Genomic DNA, 27452 nt, shown 5'->3' on the forward strand with positions numbered 1-27452 from the left:
TGTGGTTAGTAACTTTTTCATCTTTGTGAAATACACCTTGGGGTCTTGCTGTAAAATAAACAGCAATATCGCTCGTAACTTACAGACACAGGAGTTCATAGTTACTTAGCTGTTTTCATCAGGGATGATTTATTATTGCTATTGTGACAAAATAATTACTAAAGGATATTAAATAGCTGGCCATCCATTTGGTTGATAGAGCTTTATAAGTCTCAATATGATATATGTAGAAAAGGGTAATTGAGCTTTTACTGCCACAGCTGATTTCGGCAGGCTTACAGACTCTTTCACCCTCTCTCTCACTCTCTCTCCCGCCCTCCCCTTCTCCCACTCCACCAGCTGATACCCTACAGAGGGATGATGCAGTCACATGACTGTAACTGCTTCCTCCCCATGACATCATTGCTTTTGCAGCCATGCCGGTGAGGAAAAGATGCTCTCAAAATCTGTAGGACTGGGCTAAATGACGTTGCTTTGCAGGTAAGGAAGACAATTTTCCAACAACTAAAGTCTTTTTCTATGTGGTCATCCTGGAGCTCAATCTCTGTTAGGCAGACCCTACACTAAAAATAGAGCAGAGGAGTTTCTGTGCAAGCAGAGAATTTGCAGGTACAAGGGCAGCTTCCTTGCACTTTGCAGTTCTTCCAGCTCACATCTCTAACAGCAGTGGGACCAAATGGAGCTTTAACGGTGAAGAAGGCCCATTGTCCTGTGTCCGAATATAGGTCTTTCTCGTAAGTGCCACATTATGTATTTATATAAGCAGCCATCAGCCTAAATCAGTACTGAGAGGCATAGCATAGCAGTATTGTTTTGTTCCCTGTTTTTCCCCACATATAAAATAAATTGGTATAGAGATAAAATATCTCTAGTCTAAAAAAATTGATTGTAGTAGGGCTTAGCAGATCTTAAGGGAGAGGATTTTTTATTTTTAATTTCTTGCTAACAATATTTTCAAGGACTGAAATCTAGCAGGTTTCTTGCATTATTGCTACGCACTGTGTCAGATGGTTCTGTTTGAAAAGATTTTCATCATTCAATATAAGCAATGAAGATTTTTGGGGCAGAGGTAGGAGGGAGATAGGGGAACATGAGAAGACAAACAGCCCTTGCTATTTAACCAAAAGTCATAGTCATATAACCTGAATTTATTCAAGTCGTAGTTAAAGTGGTAATGGAGCAAAACTTCAAATTCCAGATTTTTTTCCCTTTCTGCTGTAATTTAAACAAACAGAATGCAAATTCATAAAATGAAATTTAATTTGACATGGGGGAAGTGTTTGCTACTCTGTTATTCTCTAGTTGATTTTAAAATGTATTTTGTTGCTATTAAACTAAAAGTAATGGCAAACGAGGAGTTTTAAGAGGCAAGATATCAAAATCACTTTCAAACATGACAGTCAAAGAAGAAAATGTATCTTGCTTTCACTCATTTGTAAGAACTTTGAATAATTATCTGTCTGAAAAAAATGGATGATGACTCAGTAGCAGCAGAAGTAGGGAGATGATCAAATGTATCGTTATATTATGCAGGAAGTTTTTTGATTCTTGAAAGTCACTTTATTTGTTCATACGTATTTTCCCATCATAGAAAATGCAAGAAAATATATGCTATGGTATGTGTATTTGTATGTCCACCCATGGGAGGGAAATCTGGTTGCGTCTCATGTTTTTAAATGTGTTGTACATCCTAGTAAAGGAAGGGTGCCTACCACTTTCACTAATGGTTAAAATATAATACCAGAAAACATTAGAGGCAGTGTGGTCAAATGTGTCTGAGACTTCAGCTCAATAAGCCTTTAAAAAAACATTTCAAACAAAATCAAACCTGACAGATAAAAGCATCTCCAGAAATCTTTCATTTTTCCACATCTAGGAACTGAAAGCAATTTGGACACATTTCCAGTTGCAGTATTAATGAAGTTACATCAAGGGCTGTATTCTGGTGCCTTCAGTACTGGATATAAACCTTGAAATTTCAGCTAGAGTTGTGTGAATTGTCTCTCGCACTTCAAGCATACTAATATGTTCCTGTTTAAAATACACTGTAGTCCTTGACTAGTGTGGCTTTTTGTCTGTGTGAAAAATGCACGGGGACTTCAGCTCCAATCCTAAAGGGGATTATGAATTTATGTTTCCATTGCTAACATTAGAATTCACTGAGGAAATCAGGTGGGAACAAAAGCGCCCAAAGCTGATCTGAGTCAGACATTTTCCATCCAACAAAATGACAAGATAGCAAGCTAAATCCATTTTCTCTCTATGACCCAAGCAGATGTTTTGTGTGCATAACACAAGCAGAATATTACCTTTTAAGCTCCACTTTCCATTTGCTTAGATTCTGCTTCTGCTGTGTTGTTTGGCTTCTGTGTAGGGCACCCACATGCTGTTCAGTGAAATGAAGCATGTCATAGATTCAACCACTAATTATTTTTATGTTAAAAATAAAAAAAAAAATGATTACGAAGTTTAGTATTTGTGGACCCTCACATTCCTAGATCAAGCACCTGTGTTTCTGGATTTCAGACTGGGAAATGATTTGTGGCTAATGCAAAGCTTCTAGATCTTGCCAAAAAAAAAAATCATATGATGGTGTTCAGCTGTCAGAGCAAATCTCACCTCTTGACCTCAAAGTGCTTCACAAAGGAAGGCTGACACACACGTACACATCCCATACACACACATCCCACTTGCAGATCAGGAATATGTGCAGGCAGGGAAAACTGGAGTGTAAGCTCCCAGAGGCTGTTTTTGTCCAATGACCCGTATGTGTACAGCCCTGCTCTAGTGTGTAGTGTTTTCATCCCTAAGCATTCAAAATTGTGAGTCTAAACCCAAAAAGCAGAGACTTGCCTGAGACCATACAGCAGGTCAGTGAGAGATCCAGCAATAGAAGCAAGGGCTCCTCAGTCCTACTCAGGCCTGCCAACAGCAATCTGGGCCCTGTGGCAGAACGGTCAGTGGATTCCCATGCAAGCATAAGCCATGTCTGCATGGGAATAGTCTGTCTGGCATTTGGGCGGTGTTGTGCCTGAGCTGGCTGGTGCCCAACGAGCTGCTGGCTGTGCTGCCAGGCACGGTCTTCCAGCATGGCCAGAGCTTCCATCTGCCCTCATTGCAGGATTGCAAACTGCCTAATCATGCAAACTCTTGCCTCACCTCTTCCCTCAGGCAATGCCCCTGTACGCCCACCCCGTGTCCAAGGCCCTACTCTGTCTAACCCTTGCCCATCTCTTGATCTCCTCCACCCTCACTCACTTGCTGGAGGTGCAGGCACTGGGGAAGGAGTTTGAAAGCTGGCCCAGGGCTGGGGAAGGGGGATGGCCAGGGGTTAGGAGGTTGGTGCTTACTCTGGGAGGTTCCCCAAAGTGACCAGCACACCCATCTGGTAGCAACTAGGTGTGAGTGGGGGCAGGGAGCTCCATGTGCACTGACCAGTGAGACCTGGGGAGTTGGCACTGAGAGTGGGGACAGCCCACGGAGAAACCCTCACCTCCCCAGGGACTATAGGGATGTGCCATGCCCCTGGCTGCTTGCAGAATGAGGAAGCCTTCCATAGCCCAACTGCAGTGAGGCCTTTGAAATTGCCTAGGGCTCCGAGAATTTGCCTTGCTGTCCCAAACCTGTCCACAGGCCTCTGGCCCACGTCGTCTCATTTGCTCTCCATCAGCATCACAGGAGCTGAAAGAGCAGCACATTCCAGTAGTGACCTTTCTAATGCAGGGCCATCAAACTCTTGGGTGTTGAGGGCCAAGCAGAGCCGCTCGCTCAGAGCTCTGGGGTTAGGGGGCAGAGTTCTCTTGTGGAAGGCCAACTTTTCTGTCTGACAGCAGGGATGGCAAATGCGCTGCATTTAAAGGATGGTATTTGTAAAGAATAGGTACATATCTGAGACCTCCTCTCCTCTCTCCATTGATAGCATGATGCTCTTTCCTGGTAGCAGAGGTGACAGTAAGGGGATGCACTGTGGTGTGCCGCTCTGGCAAGAGCCAGCTGGGCTGCTCTGCTCTGCTGCTGGCTGGTGCTGGTGTCAGCAGCCAGAAGGTTAAAGAGGCCAGCAGGCCAGAGGCCTTTTGCAGCTGGGAAAGGGCTTCCCCAATCCCAGCATTGTCCAACCGGGGGTAAAAGGCAGTGCAGCCCTACCCTGGCTCCTGCCACAGCTGCCCAGATTGAACCTTTTGTGGAGTGCCAGCCACAGCCCCCATCTGGCCCTCATCCAGCCCTGTTATTTGGCTGCTGGGACATGGCCCTGCCCCAAGCGCTGCAGTATCAGGGGGTGCAGTCAGTCTCCATTCAGTTGTTGTGATCCTGGCCCCGGCCCCCTAGCTAGCTGAGGCAGCCTGGCCATGCCTCTGTTCAGCCACTGTATCCCTGATGTGGTCTATGGCAGCCTGGGGCCCCATCTTTTGCAGGAAGAGCTGGCGGTAGTCCCCACTAGCTATGGCGGCTGGCCCTGGTCGTATTCTGCTGTGGGAGGGACCAGAATTGGTGGGCCCAGTCCCTCTCTGGCCACATTGACCTGAGTCTAGCCTTTGCCCCAATCCTGCAGGAGGCCTGTGAGCCAGCCCCATCTGGCTGCATCAGTCCCTGCACATGGGTGGCTCACAGCTCTAAGTTACAGCCATGGCAGCAGCAGCAAACAGCAGCATCAGGGTGGGGACCCATCCGCCAGTTAGGTAATCCAGCCTTTAAGGCCCCCACACACACACTCCCAGCCCCCTGCCCTGACTTCTGCACCCCCTCCACGCACCCAGACCTCTGCCCTGAGTCACCCACACTTCAGCCCAAGCTTAAGTTTCTTACAGCTACTGCTGCGCTGCAACCCCACCACTAGCCCTGAGCCCCCACCAAGGGGGAGGGGCAGGCTGTGAGACAACAGTAGCGGCAGCTGCTCAAAGAGCCATTGCTGAGCAGCAGGGGACAAAAAGCTCAGCTGCCTGTGCTCAGTCAGGCATGAGCTTCTTCCTCAGTTCCACCCACTTCCACACACTCCACTCTCTCCTGCCACTCCAGCTGCAAAGCAAGCAGCTGCAGGCTGGGGACCTTAGGAGCACAGAGATCAGCTGCCAGCAGGAGAAAAGGGTCGTTGGCGCCAGATGTTTTACAGTCCTGATCTAGTTTTGTGATCTCCCAGCTGTCATGAGTTTGTTTGGAAATCACAAGCTTTTAAAATAATAAATGTTGTGGGGATGCCTCGGGGTCCTGAAACCTTCAGGGAGACACACTCAAGCATTTCGCCACAGCCAGGAGTGCTTAAAATTTACTTTTTAAGAAGTCAGAGAAATTCAATTGTTTTAACATTATTATGAAGATCCATATGTTGCCCAAAGACATGTCTCTTGACCACTCTAAACCAGCCCTCCTGTTTACTGGCCCACTAGGAGGTTGTTTGAGTACAGTAAGTCTGCCTTGTGGCTTTTTTGACACAAGTGGGGGAAGCCAGGCCCAAGGTCACCCCTTTGTTATGCTCTTTGTTATGTTTCAGTGTGTATCCCTGTCAGAACAATCCCACACAGGCAAAGCACCAGGAACAAAGATTTATTTAAGAAAGAAACACAGAGCATCACTGAGTCTGGCAGCCTTGTCTCTGCTTGCTTGCCTTGTGCTCCCAGCTTCAGTCAGTGAAACTTCCTGTGAGGAGGACAGAGGGGACTTCCTGACAGAAACCAGGAAGCTCTCCCCACACACTTGCCATTCGCAGTCTGCAGCTTGTAGTTCCCATGGTGGCAGCTGCTGCTACTTCTGAAGCATACCAGACTTCGGGCTACACTAGAACACATCTCTGCTAAATTTGAAATACCTTCTTTTCAATTGTATCCATAAGTCCATTCTCTTTCATAAAAATATTTCTTGCCTAAATTCAGTTGTAGTCTTTCGATCCTAATTTGATCCTAATTTGATCGTGTTAAATTAGGACTGAATAAGGACTTAGAATACTTATCTCCCTACAAAGGCAATTTTCCCTCTTTTGGCATTCAGTCCTTCCCATCAACTGCTGGGAGTCAGCTATGTCCGCCTGGATTGTTATGGCCTCCTTAACACTGGTCCTACACTTGAAAAGTAATTCCCTTCTTTTGATATGCTAGTACATATATATGGTACACCTGTGATTTCCACCTTACACATCTGATAATGTGCTTTTTACCCATGAAAGTTTATGTCCAAATAAATGTTAGTATTGAAGGCGCTACAAAACTCCTCATTGTTTTTGTAGATACACACTACACAGCTGCCCCTCTGAGTAATTGTTTGAAATTTTGTTTGCTTGGGGTCATCCTATCTCTTCTCCGTACTATCATGGTGTTTCATTACACTTGACCTGTTGACAGATTACATCACAATCTAGTTCTATAAACAGAGTTGTCCAGAAATCTTGCCTCCTCAATCCCAGTTTTGCATTTTGTACACTGCATGGATTCCAGGCACTTGTTTTGAAGGTGACACATCTAAGAATGTGGAATGCAACCCTTTGCTCATTTGGATAAAAGCTTCGTGGAAGCAGTGAGCTCAGTCCAAGAAAGAAGCAGTGGCCTGAGTAGGGCAGAGGTCACCACACTTAACTCAAAAACAATGTGTAGAGCCGATTTCAATAACATTAACTAGCTCCTATCTATACTCCTTGACTACAGGTTGGTGGCTGTTGGCATGGGGGAATTTATCTTAAGAATAAAGAAACATTGATGTGCAATAGTCAGAGTACACTCAGAAAGATTCTATAGGTAAGGAAGGAATCAAGCAACATATTTTGAGTTAATTTAGTGAAAGATTCCTGGCTGGCAATGTCAGAAGCAGAGTTTCTCTAGTCATAGTACAGAGATTTGCAGTGTGAGTTTGCCCACAGTGCTCAGACCACGTGCCTGAACCCTGATCTTGAGGATTCTGTTCAAACTGAGATGGTTTGGAAGAGACAGCTGACTGGAGCACAGGTTGAACCTCTCTAATCCATAACTCTCTCTTCCGGCAACATCTGTTGTGTGGCATGATTTTAGTTAGCCGGACGACCACTTATCACGGGTATGGCCGAGTTTCCCATGGTCCCATGTAGTTTGTTTGTTCTGTGCTATTATTTAGCTCTAATTTAGCCCTAAATATGTTCAAAGAGCCCAGTAATCAGGAAAAGTGTTTGCAATGCTGCTAGACAATATTGGCCTCCCGTGGGCTGGCACATTCTCTCGCCTGGCACTGCTCAGGTCCTGAGGGTGCCAGAGCAATATTCATCAATGAGCAAAGAGGTACTCCAAAGCAGACCACCTGATACTTATGACTTCTTTGAAACAGTAATGGCATAAAGGTCAGTTGAAATGAAAAAACTAGACTAGAAAATGAATATATTAATAAATCTTATTGTTCATCTTTAAGGTGCTACTGGTCTGCTTTCTTTGTCATATGGGAGTCGTAAGAATTAATGGTGTGATACAAATCCCAACTTCACCACAATATTGTATCATTGCCAAATTTTGTTTAATTAACTTTTCCTGTTCTCTTTAACAGACAAAAAAGGAGAAGTTAGGGCTAAACCACAGAGCTCTCTTCCCTGAATTGAACACAAGTTAACTGTGAGACATTCTTTAATAAAGAAGTGTCTATAACACAACCTGAAAAGGCCAGATAGAATAATTCTAAAATCTGTGCATGAACTTGCTGACTTTGCACATTAAGTTGAGATCTACTGAATCCATTTTCTTCAGATGTGGGCTGTTATTTAAGTATCACTGGGAACAACAAAATACACTGAGTTTGGTGCTTTTGTCTTGAGCTGATTTTGAGTTATGTGAGGAGTGCAAAAACTCCACTTGGAACATATGGGGAAAGTGGTTTGTGGAGATCTTCTTTTTCTGACGCAACTCAACAGCTGAACCAATTTTGCTCAAACTTTCCAAGAAAACTCAAGCTGTGCCCAAACCCAGCATATTTCAGACCCAAAGGAATTTGTTTGAAAAAAGACTTACTACTAAACTGAAAAGGGAGAAAGCTTAGCATGAATGCTAGAAGTCAACCTTAAATGTAGTGGGGACAATCCTTGCAGGTGAGGCTATGTTTTAGCACTAGCAGGGATGGTCTTAAGATTTACAAAGTGTGTAGCAACAGGAGTACTATATAGCTACAAGACAGGAAATCAGGTCATAAATTCTTCTTCCTGCATAAATTCTGATTCCATTCCCATTGCCAGAGGAGAGTGAAGGCCTGGCAGCAAGAGACTGCTTCCCCTATATCCATGCTTTGCCAAAGATGCAGATTATGTTGGCGGGTGAGCTTCAGAGTGTCCACAGGTGGACCACTTACTTTGTTCCTTCTTAATACCAGCTCTGTTATCCTCACTGTGATTTTGTCCTTACGTGGAATATTTGAGAGCTAATGGCCAGAGAACCTGATTTAATTTGGAGCATTTTTTTCCCCTTTGTGCCTTAATTTCCCAGTGATTATCTGGCGTGTTTTTTCCTTTCTTCCAGAATCTCTCCCATGTGGTGCTATGCCCTACGTCTTTTCATCATTGCAGCAACTTCACATTTTTTTCCACGGAGATTATCCAGGGTAAAACCACACATCAAAGATATACTGCACTTAGCTTGCCCACAGCATCATAGCTAGAGAGTCCTTAATATGCGATATCCATCCCATGTTAAAAAAAAAAAAAAAAGGCACCACAATGCTTTAAAGAGGTGTTTCAAACCACTTAATTCCCCTGTAGAAATGCTGCTATTTTAGGTGACCGCTGTAGAAAATGGTAGTATGTTTTTCTATATAAGAGAGGTCTATTTGATAGTCCCATAAGCATAATAATAAAAATACTACTCGTTTTAATCCTTTTTATATTCCTAGGGTTCTCCCAACCTAACTGGTCTCCACTTTCTTATGCTTCCAAACAGGCTTCCGCTGTTTTCTTTGGGGGATGGAGGGGTGAGGAAGGAGGGCAGTAGACATTATTCCAGTTAAATGGCCTTTTAAATTTTTTAAATGTATATGGGCAATCAATCAATACAGTCATGTATGATTTTGAAAACCAATAGCTTTAAATTGCCCAGGGGTATTTTAAAACGTGATTAAAACACAGTATAATGTGCCAATGGTGCAGGCAATACCGTCGCTAAACATATCTTGTGATTCACTACTCTCTGCTTTTACTTTACTAGTTAGAAGTATGTTCCAGGACCTTTTAATTACCCTCCAGAGCACAGAGCATCATGTAGCTGTTATAACATCATCTTCCTGAGTTTCTCTCTGTATATTTGTGGTTGATAGGGAAGGATTTTTTTTTTAAGGGAGAAATTTCTTAGACCAGGACTGGGGGCAAATTCATCATCATGATACCTTCATGGTTACAGAAAAGTAAGTCCAAACTGGCTGCACTTGCAGGTGTAATTTGAGCCAAACCTCCCTAGATTAGTTGGTCCTGGAAGAAAAGGACTTACAGAGTATCTGTCTGGGTCAGGCCTGCCAACAGAGGTGCCCAGCAATTCTGAAGGAGCTCCTGGCCACCATTGCCGCTACTGCAGTGGCAGCAGTCAGTACGCCGTGCCTTTTAAATCTCTGTCGGAGCTCTTGGCAGTGCTCTTCTCTGCAGTGTGGTCCAGGTGGCTCTGAGGGCTGGAGGGTTGTGGTGGTGGTGGTGGCGGTGGCGGGGCAGGGTGCAGTGCAGGCTGGGTAGTGCTGAGGGCTGGCTACTCCGTTCTTTCCACTTGAGGCCATTCTCCTGGAAGCACAGAGCCATCAGTCCCCCACACCTGCCCCACACACTGCCTGGGAGCCCAGCAATCCTGTCAACCCCCCGGTATGGGCTGTGGCTCTGCCCTAGGCAGAAGACACATCATGTCCATAATGATAGGGATTCGTTCATAATAGAACAGGTAGGTTTTGGAGTACACTGTGAGGCATAAGGGCTGGCTCAAAACGCCTCAAACCCTGTACAGGGGAGTCGCTGATAATGAAGAGTGAAGGAAATTGGTAAAAATAATTTAAAGACTCTTAAGAGACTGGGAAGTAAGTATGAAAGTTGTTCATAAAATATGAGAAATTAAATACACTCGAAGCCTGGTTGCAGCTCTGCTTGCAAGTGGAAGTTGGGCTGGAAGAAAGTTCTAGACAGAAAATTGTTGTAATACACATCCCAAATATATGGGCTGGGCCCCACACTGACTGGGGAAGGAGTTGGGGCCAGCATAGTGTGGAAGGCATGTGGGAACACGGTAGAACCTTGTCCAAATGGGCATAGCAAAAATAATATATATGATAAATGACTTTTTCTTCATCAAGTATGGGTCAGTGAGTACCTCACCTTAGGTGCATGTGCACCATATACATGCAAGATCATCGTTTCAATTAGCTTTGTCTGTCAGGGCTACATATAGACACTCTGCTCCTTGTGCATCCATGGAAGGTCACAGCAGTCTCCCCAGCTTCTCTTCAGTTCCCTTTTGTTGCCCAGGGCGACAAGACTGAACTTGTCAAGCATCCAACCTGCTGCTAAGCCTAAAGACTTTAAAACATTTAATCACAGATGTATCAGGCATAGGTTAGGAGACCAGCTGGATCATCAAATACGCAAGGCACTTGGTCTCCAGAAGATGCTATCAAGATAGTATGTTGGTAATTCAACAATCCATAGTGCAGTTCCTGACAGACAACACATCTGCAACGCACTACCTATCTGCCCTGTTCTCACAGCCCTATGGTCAGATACCCCATCCAGACTCTGCACCTCGGTGCACCTGGGGTGTTTGCTCATTAAGTATCATAGACAAAAAGTGCTCTGAGCATGTCCTAGAGATCCTGATATAGAGCAGGAAGGATTTGCCAGAGGGATTTATTTATCAGATGGATGAAGTTCTCAATTTGAGTGGCCCGGTAGATCCAGATAAGCTTTGCTATCATGGATTTTTGATGACCTGCTTCATCTGTAGCATTCTGGCAAATCATTCTGCTCCATCAAGTTTGCAGGGCTCTTAGGATGCCATCCACCAGTATAGTCACACTCCATCTTCACTCATACAGCCCTCAGCAGCGCCTGGGCCACAGTTCTGCCCCTCCCTTCTCCCTGCAGCCGCATGCAATGGTGCAGCAGCGCTGCTGCAGAACTTCAAAGAAGCCCTGAGCTTTGTGCCCCTTGGAAGTGCCAGGACCTGGGACAACTGCTCCCTTTACCCCCTCCTACCTCCTGTCAGCAGGCCTGTTTGTAGGCCTCTATTCAACTCCCTTTCAGATTGCTCCTGACCTGAGCTGAACGCAGGCTCCCTACTTGGTATCACTATGTCCAGAAGACTGAATGAGCTTTGAGCACTTAAATGCTGAACCTCCACACTAGGGACATTAACAGATAACCAGTTCACTGGTAAGTCTCACCCTAAATGGATGAGGCTTACAAGTTATGCTTTACCAGTGGGGGTTGGAGCAGTCCCACTGCCGCTGCAGTCAGCAGGTATTCCAGTGTGGCTGGAGCAGCCCTCACCCACAGTGGGCCCAGCCTGGGAGCGCTGTGGGCAGGGGGTGCTCCAATGCAGTCAGAACAGCCCTCATCCTCGATGGGCTCCCCCAGCCATCCTGCCTGTTTAACCAGTTAATCTGTTAACCAATTAAATGGGATTTTTCATCCCTACTCCCCACATGACCTTTCAGAGAATGAAATAGTGCTGAAATTTCAGTCCAAAATCATCCCCAGAGAGGGGGGGTCTCAGAATTCGACCTAAATCAACCCATTATAGTACCTATTTCTTCTTGGAGACCAGCACTACATTGGAAATCAAGAAGTTCTGGACATTTCCAGCATCTTGTGTCAGCAGGACCAAGTCTTTGAGGCTGTCTGCTCATTTGATTCAGGCTGTGGCTGGCCATTCCAAGAGCCAGGCCTCTCACTCCAAAGAATATCTAAGTAGATAACCCAACATACCATACCATGGATAAATGCAACATACCATGCAGTAGATAAATGCAAAGGCAAACTTCACAATGTTGCTGTTCTGTATAACGGCCAACTGGTACCACATTTGGCATAAAGCAAAAATAGGGTTCTGCTCACTCTGGGAAAGAAGAGCCATACAAATACACACAGAAGGAGTTAACAATGCCACATCAGACACATTCTTTCTCCCCCCAGTGTGTGGTTTTTTTTCTTTTGTTAAAGTGCAAAATTAACTGCAGATGATGATAACATGAAATCTGTCAGGGGAGCAAATGCACAATTACAAAATGGAGAATAAGTAGAGAGGTGGTACTACTGCTGAAAAGGATCTGGTGGTTGTAATTGATCAGCAATCGAATCTGAGTTAAGAATGTGAAACAGTTGTGAAACACGCTCGTATCATTCTGTGGTCTATTAACAGGAGTGTCACACATAAGAAATAGGAGATCGTTTTCCCATTCTCTTGCCACTGGTAAGTCCTCCACTGGAGTACACTGTCCAATTCTGGGTGCCACACTTCAGGAAAGATGTGCTTGCCATTAATGTTCTATAGCAGCAGTTACTGAAGTGTGGGTAACCAGGGCTGGCTTATACTTGTGAGACCCCATGAGAAAGCCCAAGCCCTACCACCCAGGGGGATAGACTAAGACTAAGAGTTTCAGCCCTGTGTGGCTGGCCTTTAATGAGGGACTGAAGCCCTTGGGCTTTGACATTAAGCCTCCCCACCCCACCCCCTTCCCTCAGAGCAGCAAGGCTCAGGCAGGCTCAGGCTTGAGTTGCCACTCAAGGGTCATGTCGTAATTTTAGTTCTCAGAAGGGGCTTGTGGTGCAATGAAATCTGAGAACCCCGCTATAAACATCTGACAGCATTATGCTGGAGTTTGATGGCTTCACTCTGCTGTAGGTGGAGCAATGCTGTAATAATTTATTAATGCAGTTTGTTGGTTATTGAAATGTTCAGGGTGTGCATATATTGGCTTAGTTTAATAAATACTGTAAGGAAAACTAAGCAGGGATGGGAAAAATTAGATAAGCCACCCTAAGGGAACACTGAAGAGCTAGTGGTTAAGAGACAATGCAAGGATAAGAAAAGGCCTGGAAACCAGATCAAAAGGACAATATATTTAGAAATACTCTCTCAAGAGGAGCCGTTGTTTGGGGGGTACTCTACCAGAGGTGAGCAATAATTTTTGATCTGAGGACCACTCCAAGATTTTGGTAACTGGTCAAAGGCTGCACTTTTATATAGTGGGAGTGCAGGGTCTGGGATGGAGGTTGGGTACTGAAAGGAGCTCAGGTTAGGGGAATAGGATGCAGGAGGGAGCGGGGGTCTGAGTGGGAGTTTGGATGAAGGAAAGAATTCAGGCCTGGGGGAAGGGTGTGGGAAAGAGTGCAGGGCCTGTGTGTGAATTGTGACCTGAGGGAGAGGGCGTGCAGAGGGGTTAGGTGGTGACCTGGGGCAGGGAGTTGGAGGACTGGGGTGCCAGAAGAAGGCTGTGACCCAGAAGTGCTTACCTAGGCAGTTCCGGCTAGCAGTCCTCTGAGGTAGGATTCCCTGAGGCAGGCTCCATGTGGCTCTCTTCTCCAGATGTTGAAGGGGAGCGGGAGGAAGGCTTTGCATGCTGCTCTGTCCCATCCCACCCCCAGCAAAATTTCTGAGCTACTATTGTTCAGAAACAGGGGTTTGGAGCAGAGAGCTACCCATGAAGCCCTGTGCTGCTTTAAGTAGCTTCCTGTTATGTGCCTGGGGCTTCCAGTTTCAAGGGGCTGCTGAAATGGACTGACCCATGCGGAGCTGGAGCCAGTGGTCACTTACCGTGCAGGGGCAGGGCTGCATCAGAGCAGCCTGGTGGCTGGGGCACACTGTGGGTGGCCAAGGGTGCAGCAGGACCCATTGGGAGGGTGCAGCAACTGGGAAGGCACACCTGCCTCCCTCCCTGCTCTGTGGGATGTTGCAGCCCCCTCTCAGTGGCCCCTCCACCGCCAAGCAGCTCCCATTTGCCTAGGGCCACCAATTAGTTGGGACCGGCCCTGCTTGAGGGTTCTGGTGAGGTGGCTGTAGGCCGGATCCAGTCGTTTGGTGGGCCCAAGCATGTGCAGGAGAGTCTTTGCCATCTGCTGTATAATCTGCCATTTTTCTAAGAGTCAGTCTTGCTCTGCTCCTTTCAGTAAAAAGTCAGTCCAGCAGCAAATTCTTGCATTGCTACGTCGGTCTGGGTTTCCTGTCCCTCCCTGGGCTTTGGACTTCCTAGTTTCATTTATTTTCAGATAAAAATATCCTGGTGCTTGGAAGATTATTTGATTTCTGCCCTTAAAAGACCTTCTATAGTTGTCTTTATGACCGGCTGAATTCCTTGTAAGATAATGCCTGCCCCCACCCCTCCCAGTTGTCTGCTCAGAGCAGATTGTCAATTTACTATAAAACTCCCTAGTGTGGCTGTGCTCAAATGGACAGAAACTCAGAAAACGGAGCTCTGGCGCTATGTCCTTTACACTCCTACTTCAAAAATTAAAGGAATAGAAAAAGAGAGATTAAAGAACCATAATTTAAAACAAGAAAATAGGAAAGTGGATTGGGAGGAGTTGAGCACAGTGTCAGGAAAAGATCTGTCACGCTTTTCCCTGTGTTTCAATTACATGAATCAGTACATTTCCTAAGAAATTCATGAGGCCAGATTCTGCCTTTACCTGCACATGTGTAGCTTCTATTGATACACACATGGAATCTGTGTGTTTATGTCTGAGAGCAGAATATGATCCAGACTGTTTAGGATTTTATTAATCTTGCCAGCCCATGGCAAAGGTACATTTTTTCTGCTAAGGAATTTCAAATGCTGAAGAGCTGCTTCTGTCAGGTAATCTAAGAATCTTTGAAATCCACATTTACCTCCAGTTTTTGCTTGTAAACAACAATTGGGCTACATCTACACTAGCATTCCTCTTTTGAAAGAGGCATGCAAATGAAGGAAATTGAAAATGCAAATAAGGCACATATTTACGTATCTGGCACCTCATTTGCATATTCTTTCAAAAGAAGAAAAGCAGTATAGATGCAGGTTTTTCAAAAGTAAACTCATCTTTGAAAAAGTGTTTCCTCCTTAAAAAAAAAAAAGGTGGGGCTTGCTTATGAAAGGAAGGGGCTAGCGTTGACATAGCTGAAGACTACATCTACACGAGCATTCCTCTTTTGAAAGAGGCATGCAAATAAAGGAAATCAAAAATGCAAATGAGGCACAGATTTACATCTCTGGCACCTCATTTGCACAAAGAAACTTGCACTTCTAATAGAGTTTGCATCGTATATGTATTCCACCAGCCAGCTAGTGTACCTTTGCTTAAGGTTTGCGGGGAGAGAAATTTAGTGTTGCTATGTTAATCATTTTATGCTGGGTCTGCGTGAATTACATGGACCACATATGGTTTTCAAGGCTTGGCTGTAATGACAGTGGCAAACCTTGCCTTTGAAGGTAAGTAAGACCATCACCCCAGAACTGGGAAGGTTCTTTGAGCTGCACTGAAGAAGCCCACCCACTCTGCTTAGTATCCTCCCAAACCAGGGGTCTCAACATTAGTTTATGTTTGTGCCAGTGCCAGATGTCAAATACCCCCTGTGAGCCAGCAGGCATCCCCCTTTGGCAGGGCTCCAGATGGTGCATGGAGGGGTCTCCATGTGTTTCTCTCCCCACGCATCTGCCTGCGCACATTCTCTCCCCATGTATCCCTCATCCCTGCCTGATGCCCCTGGGCTATTTAACCCCCAGCTCCCCCAGAATGCCATGGTGCCACCACCAGTAGGGCAGCAGGGCTAGAGTGGCTTCCAGCTGCAAGATCTGCGGCACTGCCAACACAATCATGTGGCCCAGTGAGGTGTGTGCAGAGCCCTCCCATCCATAGGACAGTTCAGTGCAGTTCCTCCAAGCTCAATATTTTGGGAGACCCCACAGTAGCTGCTCCGCCTATTTTATGGATGGGATGGTCTCCCATCTTCACGTTAGCCTGTGGGGCCCTGGGTGGGCTAGAGCCAGCAGCTGCGGCCAGGTTCCCCCTTCACTCACTACAGCCTGCTCTGCTCTGCTACCATCTTCTCTGAGTCAGCTCATGCTGGGACTGGGGTACTCTGCCTCCTGCTACCACAGTGAACCTGAGCCTGGGAAATGGCAGCACAGCAGAGGCTGCTGCATTGGTCTGCATCTCTGTGGCTCCCAGGAATGCAACCACTGCTGCCACCCTCTGCCAGCCCCCCACCAGTTCCAGTATTCCCTGAGGCCGTGTTCCTCAGGGGAGAGGGCTTGAGGGAAGGAGTGTGATGGAGCAGGGGTGGGAAGAGGTGATGGGGCAGAGCATGAGCTGGACATTGGGAAAGGGTACAGACCTCCTCTAGGGCCACAGGGACTCACATGACAGCATCTGCATGTGGACGGAACTGTAGAACTGCTTGGGCCACAGACAGCCCTCAGGTTGTGAGTTTGAGACCCCTGTCTCAAACCCTGTGCTTACTATTAAATGTCTTCTGGAGGCTGCATGATACCTGCCACCTCTATCCTGTCGTCAGGTAGCCAACCCCCCGCCCCCCCTCCCCGCCAGCCCCATAACTCCTCTAGGTCTTCTGAGAGATTATCACATTATGGAGATGTGCATGATATACTACAGGTATCATTTTGTTTTGGCACTACAAATGGATAGAGCTGGGATTTTAGGTTAGTGCCATCACTTATTTCCCATTGTGGCCCCTTTGATTATAAGGTTTCCTTCAAGCAAATAGTGTTATAGACTTATGCTTACTTTTTCAGACATGGGCTGATGAGCACCATCATCTCAACAGAATTCTGAAGGCATCCTAGCTTAGTGGGCTCAGAATTTTATGCAAATGTTTTGCTCAGGGTGAATATATTTTTTCTGTTGAAGCAGGCTTTAGGAACAATTACATTTCATACATACTGAACTCTTTAAAGCAAAAATTGCTTCCAAGAAATGTTGACTCTCAGTCCCGCCACTCTTGCACTGTCCATGTAGTGATTGGTGGGAGGGGTTTTTTGTTGATTTTGTTCTGAAACATCTGGAAAAGTTTCATGAATTTACTAATTTTGTGTTTTTTCCCCTCTTACAGGCAGTAATATGGTTAATGCAGGAGACATGAATGGTTCTGGCAATCTGATGGATTTCCTGGATGAGCCTTTCCCTGATGTTGGGACATATGAGGATTTCCACACCATTGATTGGCTAAGAGAGAAATCACGTGATACTGACAGACATAGGAAGGTAAATCAAACCCAGGTTGCCAACTATGATTCTTTATTTGAAAAGGACAGACTTTGGAAAATTAAGGGAATTAGTTAAAAAAATCTGCTGGACTGAAGAACTCAGGGTCTTAAATATAGAGGCATTTTCAAATCAACTATACCAAAGTTATCAGAAATCTGCCTCCCAAGCAAGGGGAAGAAACTGAGAGAGAGAGAGAGAGAGAGAGAGAGAGATTGGCTGTAGACCCACCTCGATAAATAATCACCTCAGAAAAGTTAGGAGTAAACAGAGCCTATAAGGAATTGAAAAAGATGTCGATGGACAAAGAAATTACTCTATGCCAGTTAGAAAATATCAGAATAAAGTGACAATTGTTGAAAGTCAAACTGAATTAGCTCTGGTTAAGGAAATTAAAATAAATAATGAGATTATATTTTAGTTATATAACTAGAAATAGACTAAGGAAGGCTGAGGTTGGGCCACTATGCAGTATGGGATGGGAAGGAGATGAAAGATAATGTAATTACAGCCCAAAAAGTAAATGAATACTTTGTTTCGGCTTCAATAATGTTGAGCATTGGTGTGCCGGCAGTACAGATGGTGGAAATGAGGTGGAAGAAAAAATGAAAGAGCTCAATGTGCTCAAAAAAGGCATACCAGACATTTTCTACCTCAGAATAGTGAAAGAATCAGTGCATGAAATTGCTAGTACAACTACAAGGATTTGTGAGAAATTTAACTTTAGAAGATAGTACCATATGACTGGAGGCTAGCTAACATTGTACGTATATTTAAGAAGGTGGGAGTTGGGGGGGAGTGATCCAGGCAATTACTGACCTGTTAGTCTGACCTCGTAGTGTGCCAGGTTTCAAAACATATTGTGAAAGAAGGAATAATTACAGTAATAGAAAGGGGATGAAGTGTACTGAAGACTCACTCGCTTATACCTACCTGACAGGTTCTCACTCACATGTTCCATGTCTAATTGATTGCCATATGTGGTATTAGAAAGAACTTTTCCCTCAGTCTAGACTGACAGTGATTTTTGTTTTGTTTGTTTTTTTTTTGCCTTCCTTTTCAGAATGGAGGTGCAAATCAACGGCCAGAAATATCTGAGAATATCTCACAAATAACAAGCAGTCCTGTGGTACCTTAGGTTATGTCTAGATTGCCAAGAACTGTCGGCAAAGATACGCACCTTATGCAATGCATTTGCATATCTTTTGCCAACAGTTCTGTTGGGATAGGCCATTTTGACATTTGGCCCATCCACACAGGACCAAGTGTCAGAAACCCCCAGTCTGTTGAGACATCCCTTCTTCTTGGTGGAATAAAGTGTACAGGGATGTCTACAGAACGCTCCCAACCAGCAGATCTCTTCTGAGAGATCTGCAGTCTGGATTTGCACTCTGTTGACAAAACTTCTGTCAATAGAAGTTTTGTCAACAGAAGCCTGAAATCTACCCATAGCTTCAGAGACTAACAAATTTGTTAGGTCATGAGCTTTTGTAGGTAAAACCACTTTAAATGATTTTTCCCTATGAAAACTCACAACCTAATAAATCTGTTAGTATCTAAGGTGCTACATGACTGCTTGTTATTTGTGAAGCTACAGAGGCACATGGCTACCCCTCTGGGAATATGTCACTCATTCCATTCCCTGCCATTGCAGGGGCATTGGTACATCTTACTCTCCTCTGTTCTCTCCTGGTGGCACACAATAGTCCAGTCTCCTGAGGACTGTAATGCTTTGGTTTAACTTTAGTGGTTGGGTTTAGTGTGTGGGTAGTGTGTGGTGCTGGTATCCAGTGATATATTGGACAGACTCGATGATCTGGTGGTACCTCATGGCCTTTAGTTGTTGGGTTTAGTGTGTGGGTAGTGTGTGGTGCTGGTATCCAGTGATATATTGGACAGACTCGATGATCTGGTGGTACCTCATGGCCTTAAAAGTTTATGACTTTTTGTGTAAGAGATACAGACTAAAACACAAATGCATTCATCAACAAATGACCAAGTTATATCCACCCCTAAAGCAGGAAACTATTGTTTTTGGAACTGTGGTATCTCATCTCATTCTGCATGCCCTGGGTATTGAGCAGAACCTCCCAAAAGATGGTCATGATTTCCTTTCCATCATTTGTGATTTCGTCTGTTAGTATGAAAAAAAAAAAGAAGAATCATTGTATTGAATTTTGTGGTTTAGAGCGGAAATGATAAGTAATTAAGATTGAACAAATTCACTTTGAACAACTTGATTGCAATCTCTATAAAGTCTTTTAATTGTTCAGTCTATCTGTGTTCAAGTAAGAGTCTTCCTTTGTAGATGTGACATAACAAAACTGACTTTTATGAATCTGTGTATGCATTTTTTTTTCAGATTACAAGCAAAAGTAAGGAATCCATATTGGAATTCATCAAGAGTTTGTTGGATGCCTGGTCAGGATGGGTTGTAATGCTTCTCATAGGACTACTGGCTGGTATGTACAAAAGAGCAGAAATGCTATGTCTTGAACGCTGTCACAATATTCCTGCAGAACCATCCATTTATGTTTTTCTTACTTTATCTACTCCCTGACTTTTCAAGGTGGGTGAGTTGAAGAGACAGTTATGCACCCACACAGTTTTCATACTTCATTTGGAAAGTCTCACTTTGAGAGCGGAGCAAGAAAAATTGGTCTTTACGAAGGAATGTGATTTCTGTATTGCTTTTGAAAATATGCCTCTGAGTGAAAATACCTTTCCTCCTTGATGGTGTGTTTTAACTCTCTCAGCTGCTGATTCACATGTTCCTTTTAAATCTTGGTGAATTTTAACTCCATGGATGGATATTTTGATGCAGCAAGAGTGTCCCTGGTAGAGTACATTAAAAATGTAATTCTCCAAAGCCGTAGATTCACTGTAAACTGGGTTATCTCTTTAGACAAGCTTGAAAAAAGAGCTGACAGACAACCAATTTCAGACGGACTTCGAGATCTGCTCTCAAATCACAGAGACATTACATATTTAGAAATAAACTCAGATGGGAAATTCATTAATTTCCTGAGTTGCTCCTGTCTCCTATTCCATTTAGTATGTCTTCCAGTTTGGAAAGCTGCACTCAAGTTACCAACCTAAAACAGTGGCCTTGAATAGTTTTTATGCTGCCTCAGTTTTATCAAGGTGATTATGGCTTCAAGATAATGTGATGCCAAGTTTTACACATTATGTTCTCATAAAAATTGTGTGAATCTCCTGATTTAATGAATTTAAAGTTAGTACGTTTAATATTGTTGTTCAGAACAGTGAAAGCTTTTTGGAACATTATAGCTAAAGGGAACTGGTACATTTCTGTTGAAGTGAAATTTTGGCAAAATAAGCTGTTTCACAGAGATGTATACATTTCCACAAAACATTTGTTGGGAAGATGAGAGAGCAAGTGGGTGTATGACTGACTAACTCTGAAGCCTGGTGGATAGGGTACTAGTCTGTGATATGAGAAATGCAGGTTTAAGTCAATGCTCTGCCTGATTTGGAGAGATTTGGGATGAAAAATTGTGCTCTGAATGAGGAACTTCCAAAGCTACGGATTGACCCTCTCTCATCCGGCACCCTTGGGACCTGACTGGTGCCTGATGAGAGAATTTGCCAGACCACAGAAGGTCAATATAGTCTAGCAGTATTACCAACACTTCTACTGCTTACTGGCTCTTAGAAAACATTTAGGGGCAATTTAGAGCTGTATAATAGCACAGAACACTGACAGTCATGACTGGTGGCTATAAACGAACTTTTTGGGACTGCAGGAAACTTGGCCACATCCATGATAATTGGTCATCTGGCTAACTAAAATCATGCTGGATTACAGCTGTTGCTGCATGAGCGAGTTCTGGATTAGAGACATTCAACCTGTGCTACCCCAATCATCCAGCCATACAGCCATATTCTCACTGTCTCATTTCAATGTGGAACCAGAACATTGTGAAACCTCCAAAGTTGATGCCAAATGGAATGGTTGTAGTTCAGATATGTCATGTAAGTATGTTGAAATTAGATTGGAACTAGTTAACGCAGGCTATGTAATTCCACCCTTTTCCCTAATATGGGTATACCTTTTATCTCAACCAGATAAATCATAACAAAACATGTTATCCTGCATATATGCTAGGTTTGTGATTAGGCTGGGCTTATAAAGTTAACAAATATTAACTACTTTAGACATGCACTTTGCCCCTTCATTGACTACTGTACACCACAAACAGCCTACAACAAATTTAAATCCACCAAATGTGCTTTCCAGTGTCCCCTTTACCAAACAATCCCATTCAAACACATGAGATGATACCTAAATCTTGTCTTGTAGTACACTTCATCACTGTGGTGGCTTGATGTAGAAGACTTCCTGTTTGACCTGGTTTTTACAGGTGTTCAGGTGTTGTTTCACTCAGCATTGCAAGGCCTAAGGGATCTCGATGGCTAAGTTCCATCTTAAAAAGTGATTTCGGCACTTGGGATCCTAAATTTCACTGAAAGTCAGTAAAACTAGCCTCACTTTCAGCCAATGAGGAGCTTTATCTTCCATTGACTTCCTTGGAGTTGTTTTCAGTATTTATGGAAATCAGGCCCAAGATTTACTGGTCTTAGGGCTCTGCCTAACCTACTAGTCTGTAATACTAGTCATTAGTCTTAATACAGGTCATTCAGCCTTTCCACGTCTCAGTTTTCTTACCTAAAAAATAGACCACACATGCAGCACTTTTATCTGTTAGCAGATGTCAGAACATTTCACCACAGCAGCCTAATTTTACAGTCAGCCTAACTGCACTGTTTTCTAAGAGAGGCACTGTAGTGTAATGGATGAGATATGAGCCTATCACATCAGAGGTCTGGTCATATATCTTCAGCTCTGCCACAGATTTCCTTTGAGACCTTAAGCAAGTCTCTCTATCCAATAAAAAGAATTGTATAATCCTCATTTATTCCACTTGTAAAGTGATATGAGTATGAATTTACCCAACAGGGCAAAGTATAAGGCTTCTCTAAGTATCTGTCTACATTGCATATCCTGGGCAACAGTGTGTAGGGTATGTACAGCAACACGCCTCAGTGAAAAGGCAGGCTGCATCTACACTGTGAAGTGTAACTACGTGTGTCAATAAAAGGCTCTGGCAGGGGGATATTTATAGCCCGCCTGAGGTGTGTGTGTAGAGTACAGACTCAACCAGCTGCCAAAAGCAGGATTCAGGGTAGATGTACTTAAGCAAATCTTGGAAAACATAGATAAACATGAAGGTCCATCAGAAGATGAAGTGGGACAGAATTCTGTACATTTTGGATGAGACAAAGGATTAGAGGATTCCTCGCATTAGTCACAGATCCAGTGGGGTTGACAGCTACCTTGGGCCTGGCTCTGCACCCCCCAGAAGCGATGGGGTCCAGAGCTGAAGAAGCAGGGCCTAGGATAGAGCTTAGCGCTGTTCATATCATGGCACTGCCCCTCCTTGGTTGCCCCCCACAGCTGCCTGGAGTGGCAGAGCAGCACTGCTTTGGCAGTTAAAAGGGGCCTGGAGCTCCAGCTACTTCAGCAGCAATGGTGGCCAGAGCTCTGGGCCCCTTTGAACCACTGGGCCGCAAGGCAACCGCCTCCTTTGGTCCACCCCGACTCTATTGGCAATCCTGTGCAAATCTTGTGTTTTCCTGATCCAGTTTGATTCTGATAATAAAGTCATAGAACTGGAAGGAAACTGGAGAGGGTCATCATCAAGTCCCTGGCACTCATGGCAGGACCAAATACCATCTAGACCATACCTCTCAGCTGTTTGTCTATTCTTCTCTTAAAATCTCCAATTATGCACATTCCACAAACCCACTAGGAAATTTAGTAGTAGTAGGTAGGCTGTTGTGTCCAACGATGATGTTTTGAGTTTGCACAGGCTCATTGGTTGTGCACTCACATGTGGCTGAGGAGTCCAAGCTTTGAACGGCATGGGCGTTCACAGTGGGGCAAGGGAATTGTCCTGGCTCTGTTGTGCAGCTGCTGCTTTTGCTTTCTTCCTTTCATGAGCATCAATGAGGTGTACGTGTCACTGCTCTTCAAAGTTGTCATACGTGTGTCATACAAGAGCACGCCAGCCTGTTCGGTCTTTTGCACGCTGCTCTAGCTGATCTGGTTTTAAACCAGCATGAGCAATGTTGGCCTTCATGCAGTCTTTATACCTCTTGTGAGGCCTACCTTGATTCCTTTTGCCCTGAGAGAGTTCACCATAGAGGAGTGACTTAGGGATTTTTGACTCCTCCATTCATATGACATGCCCTATCCAGCGAAGCTGGGCTTTCAGAATCATGGCTTCGATGCTCATGGTTCCTGCTCTGTCCAGGACTTCCAGGTTTTTAACTCTGTGCTGCCATCAAATATGCAGTATTGACCTCAGGCTGTGTGCGTGGAAGCGCTCCAGCAGTTTTATATGTTTTCTGTGCAAGTTCCAGGTTTCACAGCCATACAGAAGACTGGTCAGGACTACAGCCTTCTACACTTTGGCCGTGTCTACACTAGCCCCAAACTTCGAAATGGCCACGCAAATGGCCATTTCAAAGTTTACTAATGAAGAGCTGAAATGCATATTCAACGCTTCATTAGCATGCGGGCAGCCACAGCACTTCGAAATTGACGCGCCTCGCCGCCGGGCGTCTCATCCCAACGGGGCTCCTTTTTGAAAGGACTCCGCCTACTTTGAAGTCCCCTTATTCCCATGAGCTGATGGGAATAAGGGGACTTCAAAGTAGGCGGGGTCCTTTCGAAAAGGAGCCCCATCTGGACAAGCCACGCAGCGGCGAGGCGCGTCAATTTTGAAGTGCCGCGGCCGCCCGCATGCTAATGAAGCGCTGAATATGCATTTCAGTGCTTCATTAGTAAACTTCAAAATGGCCATTTGCGTGGCCATTTCGAAGTTTGGGGCTAGTGTGGACGTAGCCTTTCAGTTTAGTGGACTGTCAGATATTGTGCTGATTCAACACTTGCTGTCTCAGACATCCTAGTGCCCGGCTGGCCTGGCAGATTCTGGCATTGATTTCTTTGTCAAGGGAGCCATCATTGGCTATCGCACTGCCAAGGTACTTGAACTCCTCTACTGTTTTTAACTCTGTTCCTTCAATAAAGATTGAAGCAGGGAGAGCAGCAGATCCTGGAGCAGGTTGAAACAGCACCTCGGTCTTTCCTAGGCTGATGGTCAAACCGAAGAGGCAAGTGGCATCAGCAACCTTGTTGATGATGAGCTAGAGATCAGATTCCTTGTGTGCCATAAGTGCACAGTCGTCAGCAAAAAGGGCTTCAAGGATGAGCCTCTCAAGGGTCTTGGTTTTAGCAGTCAGACGACGAAGGTCGAAAAGTGACCCATCAAGTCTGTATTTTATGGAGACTCCATGGTCCAGGTCCCTAACTGCGTGTCTGAGGATGCACGTGAAAAAGAGATTGAATAACATTGGAGCCAGCACGCACCCTTGCTTTATACCATTGGATATCTCAAATGGATCTGAGGACTCACCATTTGAAAGAAGAAAGACAGTCATGTCATCGTTGAACAGGCATATGAGGTTAACGAATCTTCTCGGGCAGCCAAGTTTTGACAGGATAATCCACAGGGCTTCTCTGTTGACGGTGTCAAACGCTTTGGTCAGGTCTACAAGGACAGCGTACAGATCCTAGTTCTGCTCTATGCACTTTTCCTGGACCTGATGAACAGCAAAGATCATGTCAATGGTGCTGCGGCCTGGGTGAAAACCACACTGCGCCTCTGGTAGGTTCTCCTCTGAGTTGCTGGTGATCAGACGGTTGAGGATGACTCAAGCCAAGATCTTCCCAGCAGTATAGAGAAGGGAGATGCCCCAGTAATTTCCACAGTCAGCTTTGTTGCCCTTTTTCTTGAAGAGTGAGATGATTGTGGCATCCTTAAAGTCTTTGGGCATGTCTTCTTCTTCCCAGATGCTGATCAAGATGTTGTGAAACCTAGGAATTTATTCCTGTGCTTAATTACCCTGACAGTTAGACAGTTTTTCCTAATGTCCAACCTAAACCTACCTACTCCTTGTAATAACCGTTTAGATACTTGAAAGCTTCTATCATGTCCCCTCTCAGACTTTTCCATATTAAACTAATCTAGTTCTTTCAATGTTCCCTCATAGGCCATGTTTTCTAGATCTTTAATTGATTTGTTGCTCTTCTTTGGGTTTCCTCCAATTTGTCCACAACTTTTGCAAAATGTGGCACCAAGAAGTGGATACTATTCTGCTGTTGAGGCCTAATCTATACAGAGTAGAGTGGAATAATTCTCATGTGTTGCTTGCAACACTCCAGTTAATAAATCCCAGAATGATGATTGCTTTTTTGCAAGAGTGTCATGCTGTTGAATCATATTTAGCTAGTGGTTCATTATGACCTCTGGATTTCTTTCTATAATACTCCTTCCTAGACAATCATTTCCCATTTGGTAATTGTATGATGGGCTGTTTCTTCCTAAGTGGAGTACTTTGCATTTGTTCATATTGAGTTTCATTCTATTTACCCCAGACCTAGACCATTTCAATCAGTAGGAGTTTTTTCAGCAATTCATAGAGCTTACTGCAAAACTTCCTTAGCTAGGCATGCTGAGGTAAATATATGGAGTTCGTGTAAATGTATAAATCACTATTATGCTATCCCCCACTGTTTCCATAGAAACTTGAGCAACAGAAATGACAAGCCACAAATACATATGGATATCTATCTATCTATCTATCTGTTCAAAAGCAAACGCTTGGATTGCTAGACCAGTTTTTCCCTTTGCTTCTATAGTGATCTCACATACCTTTCATTGGCATATCTGTGTTCTCCTTAGTTTGGAGAGCAGTTCTTTCCTTATCACATGAAATTCTTCATTGCTATCATATGGCAATATGATAGAATGGTGAGACATATTATCCCTCTTGATGTTGTGACAGTAAATATGATGTATTTACAAAGACATTGCAAAACCTTTCAGTTGTCTTTAAAGAGTTAATTCTAAATTTAACTTTTAAATACAATTTTAATAGGTTTTCAATAACGACATCTAGAGAAACCTGCGTAGAATAAGTCAAGATATGTACTGAACTCAGAGGTATGAAAACCTCAGGGCTGGAGGCTCATAACTCTGAAATATGCATAACTCTGAACAAAATGTTATTGTTCTCTCAAAACTGAACAACTGAACGTTGGCTTAATACAGCTTTGAAATTTTCGTATGCAGAAGAAAATAATGCTTTTAAACATCTTAATTTAAATGAAACAAACACAGAACTGGCTTCCTTGCCTTCTCACATTTTTTTAAGTGTTCCCTTCATTTTTTTCTTGGTACGTTTAACATAGTATTGTACTGTTTTTGCTTTTTTTTTTCGGTCTCTCTCTGCTGCTACCTTATAGTGTACTTCCAGTTTCAAATGAGATGTATGGTTGACCAGGCAGTTTGTAACTCTGGTGTTCACAGCTTTGCAGTTTTACCGTATGCTAGTTCTGTGGTGGAAGAGAGGCTTTAACGGTCCTATGCACTGATGCAAAATGCAATAGTGCTAAAGTAACTTTTCTGTTTTCACAATACAGGAGCTGTGGCTTATTATGGTGTTTGATTAGGAATTACACAGGAAAGTTAAGATCTGTAGGAATTCACAGCATATAGCAGAGGTGTACAAAGTGGGGCGTGGATTCACTCCAAAGGGGACATGAAATTTCAGTCGGGAGGCAAAGCACAATTGGCTGCTAGCTCTCAAGCTCATCTATCTCATTAAAAATGTTGAAATATGTTACTGTTTTGGGGTATGTGTATTCCCATTTATATATTGATTAATAAAGTTTTTGCCTTCTACAGGCTTATTTTCTTACATGTGCCAAAAGGGCTTTTGAATATGAACATAATCAAAATTTCCATTGGTTTGGATCACATTAGACAGGTTGGGGAGGGGGTGAGGTCTGCTAATTGCAGGGGCGAAAAGTGGGGCCCGATGTGAAAAGTGTGCTCACTTCTGAGATAGGGCACGTAATCAAGCGTTCTTTGGCCACTGGATGTCACTCTTGTGCTGTTTAAATATTTGAAAAGTCTGGCTTTGTGTAGGATGAAGCTTATAATGTATATTACGGGGGGGTTTATTCTTGGCTTCAAATTACTGTTAGCTAGCCACATCAAAGACTAAATTGTAGTCCCATTGATCTTAATGACTAAACTGTCATGAAATTCAGTAAGTCAGGGTTGGGATTTAACAATTTGTTTATTACTTAAATCTCTTATTTTAAAGATCAGTGTACTGGCAGCAACGGAAATATGCATGTGTGTGT

General features: G+C 44.1%; 1 protein-coding gene across 1 annotated transcript in view; it reads left to right on the forward strand.

Moving 5' to 3' along the window:
- Positions 1–426: 426 nt before the first annotated feature.
- CLCN4 (chloride voltage-gated channel 4) overlaps positions 427–27452 on the forward strand; it is a 57497-nt gene continuing 30471 nt past the window's right edge. Inside the window, exons 1-3 of the mRNA XM_074983344.1 lie at positions 427–480; positions 17001–17152; positions 19515–19614. Of these exons, the coding sequence (XP_074839445.1) occupies positions 17009–17152; positions 19515–19614 (244 nt within the window). The 5' untranslated portion in view covers positions 427–480; positions 17001–17008. The remainder of the gene's footprint in view (positions 481–17000; positions 17153–19514; positions 19615–27452) is intronic.

This window comes from Carettochelys insculpta, chromosome 1 (assembly GCF_033958435.1).
Source record: "Carettochelys insculpta isolate YL-2023 chromosome 1, ASM3395843v1, whole genome shotgun sequence".
NCBI classification, from domain to species: domain Eukaryota; kingdom Metazoa; phylum Chordata; order Testudines; family Carettochelyidae; genus Carettochelys; species Carettochelys insculpta.